We start from the raw sequence: 14,977 nt of genomic DNA on the forward strand, positions 1-14,977 counted from the left end.
GATTTTTTTTTAATTTTATTGAATCACCATGTGGAAGGTTACATAGTTCTCAGGATTATGTCAGTTATACAATACTCAAATACCCTTCCCTTCACCAGTGCCCATATTCCATCACCAACCCCCCCAGTATACCTCCTGCCCCCTCCCATCCCCCCAGTCCCCGCCCTTGTAAGTGATAAGTTTCACTTCGTTTACGCTTTATCTTGATTACATTCCATGTTTCAACACATAACTCACTATTGTTGCTGGGGTTTCCCCCCAAAAAGAAAAAGACAGCCCTACTGCCAAGGAAGCATTTGATAGTTCTCCATTGCTGAGAATGTAGAGATATTAAGTCCCACTGTTTGTTACATAACTTTTCTTTTTTTTCCCCCCTCGTCCCGTGCCACCGAGTTCATGCCTGTTTAGTAATCGCCACGCTGCCTGACAAAGGGAAAAAAACCCGAAAAAGATGGTTATTTCCCGTCATCAGCCGGCGTGGGGCTATGGCTTAGTTGATAGTCTAGTAGAATGTCTGCAAGCAGTTTCTGGAACCAAAAGTAGTGCGCTGGTATCGGCCCCAGCTCGAGATTCCACCAGCGTCCTGCTGTTCCATGTACATAATAATTTTTCCCCTTATATCCCATTCCCACGCCACCAGATCCGTTTCTGCTTAATGGACATCATACTATGGTTAACGCCACGCCGCGTTTCTCCCTGAGAAAGAAGGATATTTCTTCTCCTCAGCCGGCGTGGGGAGATGGCTTAGTTCAGTCTATAGAGATGGCTACCACTTTGATTACCTTCAATATTTCAACAAAAGACTTACGGTTTTGGGTTTCTGTATAAAGTCCAGGGAAAGTACAGCCAGAAATTACATCACTGCAAACTTTTACCCTTTTATGGTGCTCATAAGATGGAAAAACCTAGAGAGAGCTGGCTCGGCGTCTCCATTTTGTGCTCAAAAAGCGGTGGAACCTGTGCTGTGCTCAGGAGGAAGGGGTTGAGAGAGAGAGGTTAAAAAAATAGAGGAATACCCGGCTCCCACTGTCGCAGCCCGGCGTAAGGTCTCAGTTCACATTCTGGAAGTATTTCAGTGGGCTGCTGGAGTCCAAGGGTGCTCTTTTGGGCTCTTCTATCATGCTCGAGCGGCAGCCATGCCAAAAGGGCAAAATTGATTTTCTTACTGTCTTATTTTTTGGTTAGTGGAAAGGAATATGACTTAACATGACTTAATATGGTAAGGCTTAGAAGAAGAATATGTTTTTATTAGAAATAGAGATATTACTTAAAGAGGAAGTAGTTAAGATTTTAATAAAGTTTTATTTTTACATATTTCCTTTAATGTCCCTTAAATATTATTCCTAAGTATTAGGGTTTTGAGATATGCTTTATATAATGCTTCCAATTGCTGAAGCTTTTGGTGTCAGATTAGCCTTACTGATTTTATAGAATTTTAAATAGCAAAAGTTAGTTTCCTTTGACTGATAGTGACATCACTTTTACTTTTTAAATGGTATATAATTTTTAATTTTTCCTTTTATATTTTAAGGATGTGATTATAAGGGATAAAAAAGCTTTTACAGAAATGTTAAGATGATATCAAGGAATATATAAATGAACCTGCAATATTGAAACATAGAAACATATTGCTTGATTAGATTAGACTTTTCATAGGGTTGAGGTTAATTCTCTATTATGTGTGTTTTGTGATTTCAGAGAAATGGTCTTTCAAGTATTTCTACAATTTTAATTTGCAGTTTTATGAGTATTGAGTAGTTTAAGGATATGGATAAAGTTTATTTTTTGTTACCATATTAGACATTACACTAAAATGTTGAATGTACTAATGGATAGAAAATTTTGAGCGTTGCCTCAATTTATGCAAGTTAGAGTTTGAGCTTGGATTGAAGATTCATTTTTATTTTTGTTTTGTTTTGTGTTTTGGGCCATACCCAGTGATGCTCTGGGGTTACTCCTGGTGGACTCAGGGGACTGTATCGGATGCCCGGGATCAAATTAGGTTGGGCTGTGTGCAAGGCAAATGCTCTACTAGCTGTACTATCGCTCTGGCTCCCCCACTTTTCTTTAAAATGAAGACTTTGTTTTTTGAAAACAAAAATATTTGACCAACTGGCGTTTGTAGCAGTCCTCCAGTTGTGACAATCAGAATGTCCCCTGGGAAGTAACATTGCATAAAGAGCCACTAATTTTAATAAGATGGACAATGTTGCCTACCGTGTATTAGGCAAATGCTGTAGAGCTTACACAGCTCTTTATAACTTGTCTTCCACGGTCCTTAACAAAATCCTCTACATATGGTGATTCAGATTTTCTTAGTTCTGTTTTATATCTGTTTTAAGAAGAGGTGAGATTAGGTGACTTCTGTGTGGCAGAACTGGATTTAATACTTGATTTCCAAGGCAAGTCCTGTCCACCTAATTTGATTGTTCTATATTATGTAAAAAGTTCTCATCTAATGCCACTTTTCTCTTACCAATGGAACCAGAATTGCCTCTTGTACCCCCTAGAATTTGTGATATAATTATATTGCTGGGAGTTCTTACACTTTGAACACTTACTTTCTTAACAGTGGGCACAAAGCTTTCCATTTGAGTATGGACTTTCTTAAACTGTGGTAGATGTACATTATAAGCTTTTTTGGAGGAGGTCCGTGTGTTTCATTATGTAATATTTACTAGAAGTAAAAATCATCTATATCTTAGAGGCAGGGGGGTGGGGGTGGGGTAGGAGGGAGACTGGGAACATTGGTGATGGGAAATTGAACACTGGTGAAAATACAGGTGTTGGAACACGATGTAACTGAAATCCAATCATGAATCACTCTGTAACTGTGTATCTTACTGTGATTGAATTAAATAAATAAAATTTTAAAAATAATAATGATTAAAAAAGAGAAAAACATTGTCTATCTTTTGTTTTTCCCCTTTTATGTTTCTGCTTTTGGGGCAAAGGGGTCTACACCTGTTGGTGCTCGGGGCTTACTCTTGGTTCTGTGCTCAGCTATCACTTGTTTGGGCTGGATGGAGTTGTAAGGGTTTCTAATGCTTGAATCCAGGTATGCCACATGCAAGGTAAACACCGTATTCTCTGTTTAATCTCTCTGGCCCTGTTGTTTTTTTGTCCTTCAGTGGAATTGGAATCCAGGGCTTGGGCCTCACACATGCAAGGCAGTGCTCTTCAACTGAAAGGGACATTTCTGCCCATGATGCTCCATTGCTTGAGCTAGTAGTCACTTCTCCATCTCTCTCATAGTCATCTTATAGAAATAACTTCCTTGTAATGCTTAACTTTTGCTTCTAGCTATGTCTCATCCTCCTCTGCTCTCCAGGATCTTCCATTTGCCATCCTCATTTTTTCTCTTATACGTTAAATTTATCCTTCTTCTCAAGTTTATTTGCTTTAGCTATATGACCTTAAATGGATTATTTAATTGTGTATGTCTCAGCCTTATTTTAGGAGATATGATACCAATCTTTGAGCTAATATATGTAAAATGCTTACCCACAGTCCTCAGAACCTATTGCTGCTGTTGTTTAAAGACTGGTTTTGATATTGTTCCTAAGCACTGTAATGAAATGGGAAGTGAAAGAAAAAAAACATTGCCCTCAAGGAATTTACAAGTAAAGCTTATCAGCATAGAGTCAAGGAAACCAACACTTTTAAGATCTTTGTGTGCTATTATGTTAGCTGTGTTTTATTTATAATGCTATCAATATACTTTTGTTTGGTTTCATTGAAGTAACATCTTTTCTTGGGAAATGTTATGTTAGGTTTTATTGCATAAACCTCCTACCAGGAAAATACCATTTCCTGTGTGGCTTTTTTCCAGATTAGAAGGAATAGAAAATCTGAGGTTATTTGGGGTAATGTGGATTTATTATAAAAATAAGTGGGAAATTAGATTCCCCTGGACAACATCTCATGATTTGTCAGTTACATAGATAATGGAAACATTGTTCAGGATAAAACAGTTACTCTAGGATCAGAATAGTTCCCTTTTCTCATGATAAAACAGTTACTCTCGGATCAGAATAGTTCCTAGTCTCTTGATCCAGTTTTTTCCCTTATCTTGCTGCCTTTTTATGTAGCTGACTTTTAAAATTCCTAGCCCCTCTTTTCCTTTTCTTTGATTAATTCTGCTGCCTTGGGACTTTGATGCCTACCAGACTCCTTTCTTTGGGTATTTCTTTTCTTGAGTATTTGCTATTTCATGTTGAAGCTTTTTCTAGTACAATCCCATTTGGAAGTTGGAGTGGATCACTGGGGATAAAGAAGAGACGAGGCATTTTTTTGTTTTCTTAGTTTGGAATGTAGGTACTTGAGAGGATACTAAGGATTTCTTATTTGATGTAGGCTAAAGACACTGCTTTCTATAGCATTCATTTAAAATCCTTCTTTTGGAGCCAACTTTCTGTGGCTCTCACCCTTTTCACAAGTCTGGGAAAATAATGGTAGTTATTATTTTTGTTTCTATTTTGGGTCCACACCCAGAAATGCTCAGTAGTTACTTCTGGTTCTGCCCTTAGGAATCACTTCTGTGGTGCTTGAGGGGACCATATGGGATTCTGGGTATTAACCCAGGTTGGCTGTGTACAAGGCAAGTGCCTTACTCACTGTACTATCTCTTCCACCCCAGTAGTCATTCTTTTTGCAGTTATTGCTGTCCTAAAACAATCTTAAAGGCCACGAAGAATAGGTTCTCAGATGCATTCACAAATAAATATTACTTCCAGCTGAAATGGAATGTTTGCTGGGCTGACCTTTCTGGGGCAAGAATAAAGCATTTTTCAGGAAAAGATCATACTTAGAGTGAATCACACTGTATACTGAAGGACAAGTTTTTGAAATGATGCATGGCCATTGAGAGTTTTTCCCAACTAGTAACTCAATCTGGTAGAAAAAGGGTATTGAGCTCTGTGCATTTATGATAGGCAAACACTGTGAACATTTTAGTCTAATACATCCCACTAAGCTTTATAAGTCATCTGTTCGTGGTATTTGAAAACAAGTAGACAATTCAGCATTGTCTGCTTGAAGAATCTTGACATTGTCCTAATTTGGATTGTTCCTTATTTCCTCTCTTACCTTTAGTTATAAGGAAATTTTATTTACTTAATCTCTATTTTGTGTGCTTGATTAGATTACAAGAGGAATTAAGATCGTACAAAATGAAATAATACAACAAGACAAACGACTAGCCAAAACAATGAGTGGTGATGGTTCTTTTCACATTACCCTGCTAATAATGCAATTATTAAATGAAGATGAAGTAAACATGTGAGTAGTAGGTCTTTCGTAAGTATAATTTTCAAAATTATTACTTTTAGTTCATCTAACAGAACACAAAGAGGCATTTAAATTTTAAAGAAATATTTTTATTATAATCTATTCCAGTTAGTAGTTGATGTAAATAAATGGGTATTAGGTCTTGTCTCATGCTTTCTCTTCATCTGAAGTGATCATATTTTTATTTTTTGTATTGATATGATATATTGATTGATTTATATATATCAAACCATCCTTGTATCACTAGGTTAAATCTTTCTTGTTAATGCTGTATGCCTCTCTCTCTTTTTTTTTTAACGTATTATTGCATTTGGTTTGCTGTTAGTTTGTTGGGGATCTTTTCGTCGACATTCACCAGGGATCTAGGTCTCTAGTTTTCTTTTTCTTGTTTTGGGGGTGGGAGGGGAAGCCACACCCTGCAGTGCTCAGGGCTTACTCATGGCTCTGTGCTCAGGATTACTTCTTGTGGTGCTTGGAAGACCAAATGGGGTAACAGGGGTTGAACCCTGATTGGCTCCATGCAAGGCAAACTCCCTACCCACCCTTCTATCATTCTGGCCTTGTAGTTTTATTTTTTCATGATGCCTCTGTTTTTGCTATCAGGGTAGTATTTGCCTCATAAAAACTGGTAAGATTCTTGTTTCTCCAACTTTCTAGATGAGCCTGAAGAGGATTAGAAATAGGTCTTCTTTAAAGATTTGAAATAATTTACTAGTTAGCCAATCTGAACTCAGGATTTTGTTTTTTGCTGAGACTTTTGATTACCATTTCAGTATCTTTGATAGTAATCAAAGTTCATGTGATCTACTTCCTCTTGATTTAGTGTTGATGATTATCAGAGTAAAACATTTATCCATTTCCTCTGGGTTCTCTAATTTTCTGACACAAAGATTTTAGTAGTAATCCTGGTGATTCTTTGTATTTCTGTTGTATTTGTTATGATGTCTCCCCTTTCATTTCTGATTAGTTTACCATTAGAATTTTATTTTCTCTCTTTTTTGCTTTGGGAATCTTGCTAATGGTTTGTGAATTTTGTTTATTCTTTCAAAAATCAGCTCTTGGTTTCTTTGATTTTTTTTAAAACTTTTTTTTTAGTTTTCATTTCATTGATTTCTGCTCCAAGTTTTATTATGTCCATCCTCCTGTTTGCCTTGGGCTTTTTTTTGTTACCTTTTAAAAAATTTTTTTAGTGTTTTTTATGTGGGCCCTTTCTTTATGAATGCTTGCATTGCTATGAACTCTTAGCATTACTTTTCTGTGTCCCAGATGTTCTGGTAATTTCTGTTTTTATTCTCATTTGTTTCCATGAATCCGTTTTGACTCTTTTCTTCTTTGACCTGTTGGTTTAATAGTAGTAAGTTGTTTAATTGCTAGATGTTTGAGTTTTTTTCCCCATTTCTATTGGTGATTAATGAGATAGAAGGATCTTTCTTCAATATAATTAAAGCTATTTACCATGAGCCCACAGGAACAGTATATTCAGTGCTGAAATACTGAAAGCCTTTCCTCTAAAGTGGACAAGATTATCCACTTTTAGTACTGTTGCTTAGTATTGTATTGGAAGTCCTTGCCATAGCATTGAAGTAGGAAAAAATATATTAAGGGCATTTAGATTGGAAAAGAAGTTAAACTATAGTGTTTGCAGATGACATGATACTACAGCAATAAAATGTTAAAGACTACCAAAAATCACTAGAAATAACAAACTCATATAGTAGAATGGCAGTCTACAAAAGCAGTGTGTAGAAATACATGGTTTTTCTATATGTAAACAATGAAAAAAGAGATTTAAAAAAAATCACATTCATAGTTATGCCTCAAAAAATTAAGTACAAGAAATCAGCTTAACGAAAGAGATGAAAGACATACAAAGAGAAATATAAATCACTAATAAGAGAAATAAAATAAGAAACTAAAGAATGGTAGCTCATTACTTGTTCATTGATCTAAAGAAACAATGTTGTCAAAATGACAGTCATACTCAATGACTATACAGACTCAATGTAGTCCATATAAAAATACCCATAGCAGGTTTTGAAGATATAGACCAAATTTTGTTGAAATTTGTTTGAACTAGTAAAACTCCCAGAATAGACAGAGCGATTCTAGAAAAAAAAGAAGATGGGAGACTTTTCTTCCCCCAAATTTAAGTTAACTATAAAGCTATAATAATGATAGTGTGGTGCTGGATAAAGACAGATTCTCAGATCAGTGGAATAGAATTGAAGTCAAGGAGAAAAATACTCAGGTATATGGACAGCTAATCTTTGACAGGGGAGTAAAGAATATGACGTAGAGCAAATAAAGCCTATTTAACAAGTTGTGTTGGGAAAATTGGTCAGCCACATGTAAAAAAATGAACTCAGATTCCTTTCTCACAGCATATACAGAAATCAGTTCAAAATGGATTAAAGACATCTATATCTTACCTGAACCCTTAACATTTATTGAGGAAAATAGGTAGAACATTTGATGGCATTGACTCTAAAATTATGTTTAATGGTATGATGCCATTGGCCAAGCAAACAGAGGAAAAGATAAACAGATGTGACTCCCTCAAACTAAGAAAATTCTGCGTTGCAAAAGAAATGATGTCAGAATTAAAAGACATGTACAGTTTAGGAGAAAATATTTGTCCAACACTCATCTGACATAGGGTTAATATATCCAAGATACATGATGGGATTAGTGATGAATTATTGAATGTAATCAATTATTGTGAACAACTTTCACTGTATCACTGTATCACTGTCATCCCATTGTTCATCGATTTACTCAAGTGGGCACCAGTAATGTCTCCATTCATCCCAGCCCTGACATTTTAGCAGCCTCTCCTTACTCATCTTTCCCAACGATTGGAGGTTTCTTTGAGGGTCAGGGAAATGAAACCTATTATTGTTACTGTACGAAAAAAATTTGAAAAATTAAAAAAATCCAAGATGTATAAAGTATATGTAAAAATGTGCAAGAAAAAAAAGGAACCCCATCAAAAATGGAGAGAAGAGGAAAATAGAAACTTCCTGAAAGAAAATATACAGATCGCCAATAGGTATATGAAAAAATTTCCCTTATTCCTTATCATCAAGGAAATGCAAATTAAAACAGCAAGATGTGTCCTCACACTTGTGAGACTAGAATACATAAAACAAACAAAAAACAAAAGTAACCAGTGTTGGTGTTGATATGGTAAAAAATTAAACCTCATCCATTGATGGTATGACTGTCAGCTGGCTCAATCTTTGGGAAAATACTATGGACACTTCTCAAAAACTAAGAATTGAGCTTCCATATGATCCTGCATGTCTGCATCTTGGTACCCCCGAGATGTTCTGGTTGCCCCATAAACTTTATTCAGAAAAGACATATGTGCTCTTATGTTCATTGCAGCAATATCTCAAATCTTGAATCGACAAAAGTGTTCAAGAACATACGGTGAGATAAAATAAAACTGTGACATATATACACAATGGGATACTACTTGGTTATAAGACAAAGTCAGGCATTTTGTTGCCACATAGATGTATCTGTCTGGGGCTGGAGTGATAGCACAACAGCAGGGCATTTGCCTTGCAGGAGGCCGCCCCGGGTTCGATTCCTCCGTCCCTCTTGGAGAGCCCTGCAAGCTACTGAGTATTCTGCCTGCACTGCAGAGCCTGGCAAGCTACCCATGGCATATTCGATATACCAAAAACAGTAACAAGTCTCACAGTGGTGACGTTACTGGTGCACGCTCGAGCAAATCGATGAGCAATGGGATGACAGTGACATTGACAGTGATAGATGTATCTGGAGAGTACCTTGCTAAGTGAAGTTAACCAGAAGGAGAGAGATAGGTACAGAGTGATCTCTCTCATATATGGAATATAAAGAGATTTAGCAAGAAAATGACAAGTGTCCAAAGACAATAGAATCTTAGGACTGGTCTGTAGAACTGTGCTTACCATGATAGGCAATGGAAAAAGGGGTTAGGGTAGGTTGGAGGTTGGGGGTTAACGGGGCCAGTGGTGTTAAGAATGAAGTAGGACACTCTGGTGGAGGCTGTGTTTTTTGCATGCATGAAACATTGCGTGCATGAAATTCTACCATTAACAGATTGTAAATCATAGTGCTAAAATTTCAAAAAAAGAAGAGGAAAAAGCCTGATGTACAAAAATAGCCTTTATGATTATTTCTGTAACTGTAAGCTATTCTTCAGTATTATCCAACGGGAACCCTTGGTTATTCTGTTTCTTTGCCTATGTTAATTATAAAAGTGTACTCTGATAATCTGAACATTTAAATTAAGAGTCTTAGTAAAGGTTCTTGAACCATAGCATGACTGTTTCATTAATTGCCTTATTTTTGGAAAATCATTTGTATTTACAAGTGACTAGAGAAAACAATAGTACTAACACATGTAAGATCTCTTAATGTAAGATCTGGAACTTAACAGGCACTTGACTTCCTATTAGTACTGACAATTCTCTAGTTTCTTGTTCTCCTGTTGTTCTTGTAGTATCTGTACATTCACTATCCCCAGTTACAGGGTTGTGCTAAGGAAGTTCGGTATAAATTACTGCTCGAGGAGTGGTACCCTGCATATGTTAGAATGTGTTCAGTTAGAGTTATTCAGTTAGACCATACCCATAGGTATACTGATATCTCTATAAACATACCTATAGCTAAATGATTTATTGAACTTAAGAACTTATAAAGTGATTTAATTAACAGTGATTTTGTTTTGGTGGTCTCTTGAGCTCTTGAACCTGGGGCCCAATACACTGGGTCCAGTGCATACTTGGGTGCATTGGTGGTGGGAAATTTACACTGGTGACAGAATGGGTGTTGGAACATTGCATGACTGAAACCCATCATGGACAGCTTTGTAACTGTTTATCTCATGGTGATTTAATGCAATATTTTTAAAAGTCATAATAGAATGTGAATTTAATAGAATGTCTATTAAAATAGTGACATTTCTGAAGCTCTTTTTTAAATGCTGTGTATTATTTTTCACAAAGAAATAAGATTTGGTATGAAAAATATGAAGTCAGAATGCTTGATATATATAAAGGCTTTTTAAAATATGAAAGAACTAGAAAATACCTAAATATTTTAAAAATACTGTCATTAATAGCATGCTGAATAATTGACAATAGTGTTTTACCAGAAGGTTTTTTTTTAAAAAATATTTTATTAATGAATCACTGTGAGATACAGTTACAAACTTATGAACTTTTGTGTTTGTATTTTAGTCATACAGTGATAGTTTACCCATCCCTCCACCAGTGCCCATTCTCCTCCACCAATGTTCCTAGTATCCCTCCCACCACCCCACCCCATCCTCCACCACCCCACCCTCCCTCTGCAGCAGGGCATTCCCTTTTGTTCACTTTCCTTTTCGGTGTTGTAGTTTGCAGTAGAGGTATTGAGTGGTCATCATGTTAGGTCTATAGTCTACTTTCGATACACATCTTTCAACCCGAATAGGTCCTCCCAACATCTTTTACTAGATGTTCCCTTCTCTATTTCAGCTGCCTTTTCCCCCAGCATGTGAGGCCAGTTTCCAAGCTGTGGGGCAGACCTCCTGATCTTTATCCAGCACCCATTTATGATGAAAACTCACGCCAAAATGGGTATAGAAGGGACTTTCCTCAATATAGTCAAATATAGTCAAAGCCATCTACTACAAGCCTATGGCAAGCAGTATCCTCAGTGGGGAAAAACTAAGAGCCTTCCTTCTAAGATCAGGGACGAGACAAGGATGCCCACTCTCTCCACTTCTGTTCAATATAGTACTGGAAGTACTTGCAATAGTGGTTAGGCAAGAAAAAAGATATTAAGGGCATTCAGGCAGGAAAAGAAGAAATCAAGCTCTCACTATCCGCAAATGGTATGATACTATACTTAGAGAACCCTAAAACCTTTACCAAGAAACTCCTAGGAACAATAGACTTGTATAGTAAAGTTGCAGGCTATAAAATCAATACCCAGAAGGGGTTTTATAGCTTGCTCACTTCATAGTGTAAGAGCATGCACTTCTTTTTTGAGTAATTGCTGCCCCCTAGTGATATTTTTCTTGTAATAAAGTGCTAACGCGAAAATTCTCTTCAAAATGGGAAGAATTGATCCTAACTTAAAAATATTTCAAATTTGCTTAATAAATAATAAATATTTGCTTTCATAAGCAAAAATATTATAGCATACAGTAACAGTAGACTAAGCTGCTATAACAAGTTTGAATAAGCTGCAGCTGGCGAATTAAACTTGTATTTGATTTTAATTGGGTTAGATTCTGGTACCTGCTACCCTAAGCATCGCCAAGTGTGGCCCCAAAACAAAATAAAGAAATCCAAAGTCAAAAAAAAAACAACTTGTATTTGATTTTAATACAGTTGTAATAAGTTGTTATGGAGATAGTTATATTTGAAGATATACATTGAGTTTTACTACAGATTTTTAGTTTCAGTATAATATTAAATAATAAATATAAATATTAACATTTTAATAAGAACCTAGCACTTTTCATATAATCTAATGTAATTTCTTGTAGTTTTAGGTTTGGGAGATTATGTCACTAGTAATTATTTTTATTTGTCCATGCAGTATGTCTTGGTTAACAATTTTTCTAGTGAGGGTGGTTGGCGAGGTATCCCAGCAGGTAGAGCACATGGCCAGCCTGGATTTGATCCCCAGAGCCCCATATGGTTCTCTAAATAAGTAATACCTGAGCACTGTCAGGAGTGACCAAAAACAAAAACAATTTTTTTTTCCTAGTGAGGGACTGGGGATATCGCTCAAGTCATGCCCTGAATTTTGCCCTTGGCACTGCATGACCCAAGTAATACTGGGTGTGGCCTTATGAAAATTCTTAAAAACATTTCCTCATGTACTATATAACATAGTATATGCTTTCATATTTTTGCAAATTTTAATTTTGTAAACTTAAAATTTTAAATAGATTAATATTTAATTCATTTCTTTCATTGTTTATGTTTAGAAATTAATATTACCTTAATTTTAACCATATAGAATTAGTGTCTGAAGGTATCCTGACCTTTAGAGTAATTTGTACAAATGTCAACATTATCTTTCTTAAACTGGTTTAATGGTTTTTTACTTGCCTTTGACTATTTTATTGCTTAATATGTTACTGAAAATATTTTATCTCTTGCTAGTGGCATTGATGCTCTTTTGGAATTAAAACCGTTCATAGAAGAAATCCTCAAAGGAGAGCAGTTGACTTTGCCTTTTCAAGGGATTGACACTTTTGGAGGTCAAGTTGGATTTGTTAAACTGGCAGAAGGAGACCACATGCATCTGCTTTTGAAAATAGCAGGTAAAACAAACCGGAACACACTCACATGAAATCTCACCTGTCAAAGAAGCAGTCTCTCCATCCCCCACCCCAGTTCTTATTACAGAGATTTGACATCTTTTTTAATTGGGGGAGCCAATTAAAAGGATAAAGCATAACCTTACTTTATAGGCAGATTGCTTCTGTGTTTGCTTCTGTAAATAAATAACCAGATAAAAGGCCTGAGAAAATTTTTTTCTTTTTTTCCCCTCCTTAAATATTTTTTTAAATGTTAGTCACTGCAATTTATGATTTTACAATTTTTTCAGTGTTAGGGGTTTCATGAATATAATTTTCCAGCACCACACCCCTATAAGAGTATCTCTTTCCCTCCACCAAGGTTCCCTCACCTTTCTCCCTGCCTCAAATCTTCACTTCCATCTTCCCTAAGAAGTTGTTTTGATTCTTCTTTCTAAGGAATATGTTGAATTTTGCTGGAAAACCCATCTATTTGGGAAGTTGATGGTTTAACTCAAGTCTTTGTTAAGATTATCTTAATCGTACTTTTGAATGATCCTAATGGTTATCATGATCTTGGACATATTGCTAACGTTTAATAAATAATGAATAAGAATCACCCAACTCCTGATTCAGATTTGTAGGGATTTTCAGCCCCATTCCAGAGTCAGAAGATGACTCAGAAATGCTACACTTACCCCGTTCCTGTTTAGATACTGCTTTCTAGTCTTTTTTTTTTTTCCTTTTTGGGTCACACCTGGTGATGCCCAGGGGTTACTCCTGGCTCTGCGCTCAGGAATTACTCCTGGCGGTGCTCAGGGGACCATATGGGATGCTGGGAATCGAACCTGGGTTGGCCCTGTGCAAGGCAAACACTCTGACTGCTCTGCTATCACTCCAGCCCCAAGATACTGCTTTCTAAAAGAAAAATCAGTGATGTTGGGCCTGATTTTTTTTTTTTGAAAACCTCCTTGATTTGTGCAGTACCATAGAAAGTATTAGGGAAATAGAAGCACATTTGTGGATAGATGACTGTTGTGTTGGGCTTTTATCTACATGCTATAAACAATTTTTATTTTCATTTTCTTTAATATCTTTTTCTGTCTCTTCTTAGCATCCCTTTTCAACTTCAGAAATTCTTGCTTCATAACATGCTCTCATCCACTTTTTCTTTCAAGTTGTCTAAAAAGCAGTATATTTACCATCTAAATACGTAACACCTAGAAAGAAAGCTAATTCCTTAATAGTAACCTAACCACATTATTCTTTTCAAAAATCTATTCCTTGGTCTTCATTAATTTAAAGTAACCATTACCATAAAGTCTTATTGATTATTTCTTTGTATTTTTCAGAATATTTGCACTTTAATTTGCTTTATGTATATATTTTTAAGGGTATCATGTATATGATCTTTTGAGATACCTTTTCACTTAATGTATTTAGGCAGCTTTATATTTATCCATTGCACCTGCTTATCGGGTGATGGCACACATAGATCAAGTCTCTTATTGTTGATTATTTTATTTTAGTTTTTTGATAAAGAGGTCACACTTGGAGGTTCTCAGGGCTTACTCCTGGCTTTGTGTTCAGAGATCACTCCTGATGGTGCTCAGGGAACTCTGTGGGGTACTGGGGGTCAGACCCAGGTTGGCCATATGCATTGCAAAGTCGTATCAGCTGGACTCTGGCCCCAATTATGTTTCCTTTCTGTGTAGTGAATATAACTTCACTAAAAAAAAGTTAGATTATAAACAAAAAAATATGCAAGAAAATAGACATTATGAGTCTAATAGGACTTCAAATCATTAGTTGGCCAAAGAGATGGAAACTTGAACAGTTAATGATGGCAAATCATTTGGAAATTAATGCCCACAGTGAAGAAATAGTCTGTTTTTCTTGACTACTCTGGAAAGGACAGGTCTAGGTATTTTCTTTTGTAGTATTACTATCTCTGAACTCAGAAACTTCACTAATTGGTGTTCATTCACTGTTTATTTAAATACTTAAGTGGTTGCTTGCAATACTGAGCATTCCATCCATTCTTTGGAAATATTCATACAAAGGCAGTTTCCAGTATTGATGAAAGATCCATTGTGTACTGAGGAATGTGAGGACTCGCCAATGTTAATTTGGCTGTAAACCCAAGGACATTGGTTTGTCATTTTAGAAAAGACCACTGTCTCTCATTCCTTTCTTGGTGCCAGAGACTGTTACTCAAGATTAGTTCTCTTTTTTCCAAATATTTAAACAAAAATGTCACACAGAATGGAAAATAGAGGACAGTTCTCTGTTCTCATATAATCACTTATACTTTTAATACCTTACACATACCATACTGTTTTGTTGATAATTTTTATTTTTATAAGAAATGTAAATAATGTTTATCAGGTATAT

The 14,977-nt window shown here is 36.0% G+C and overlaps 1 protein-coding gene across 5 annotated transcripts in view; it reads left to right on the forward strand.

Annotated features, from left to right (window-relative positions):
- Nucleotides 1-14,977, forward strand: part of AKAP7 (A-kinase anchoring protein 7) — a 130,228-nt gene that overhangs the window by 18,659 nt on the left and 96,592 nt on the right. For all 5 annotated transcript variants that reach the window (XM_055135304.1, XM_055135303.1, XM_055135302.1 and 2 more), the window contains exons 4-5: nucleotides 5,144-5,280; nucleotides 12,447-12,607. In XM_055135304.1, coding sequence (XP_054991279.1) covers nucleotides 5,144-5,280; nucleotides 12,447-12,607 — 298 coding nt within the window. The remainder of the gene's footprint in view (nucleotides 1-5,143; nucleotides 5,281-12,446; nucleotides 12,608-14,977) is intronic.

Source organism: Sorex araneus, chromosome 4 (genome assembly GCF_027595985.1).
Source record: "Sorex araneus isolate mSorAra2 chromosome 4, mSorAra2.pri, whole genome shotgun sequence".
Classification (NCBI taxonomy): Eukaryota; Metazoa; Chordata; class Mammalia; order Eulipotyphla; family Soricidae; genus Sorex; species Sorex araneus.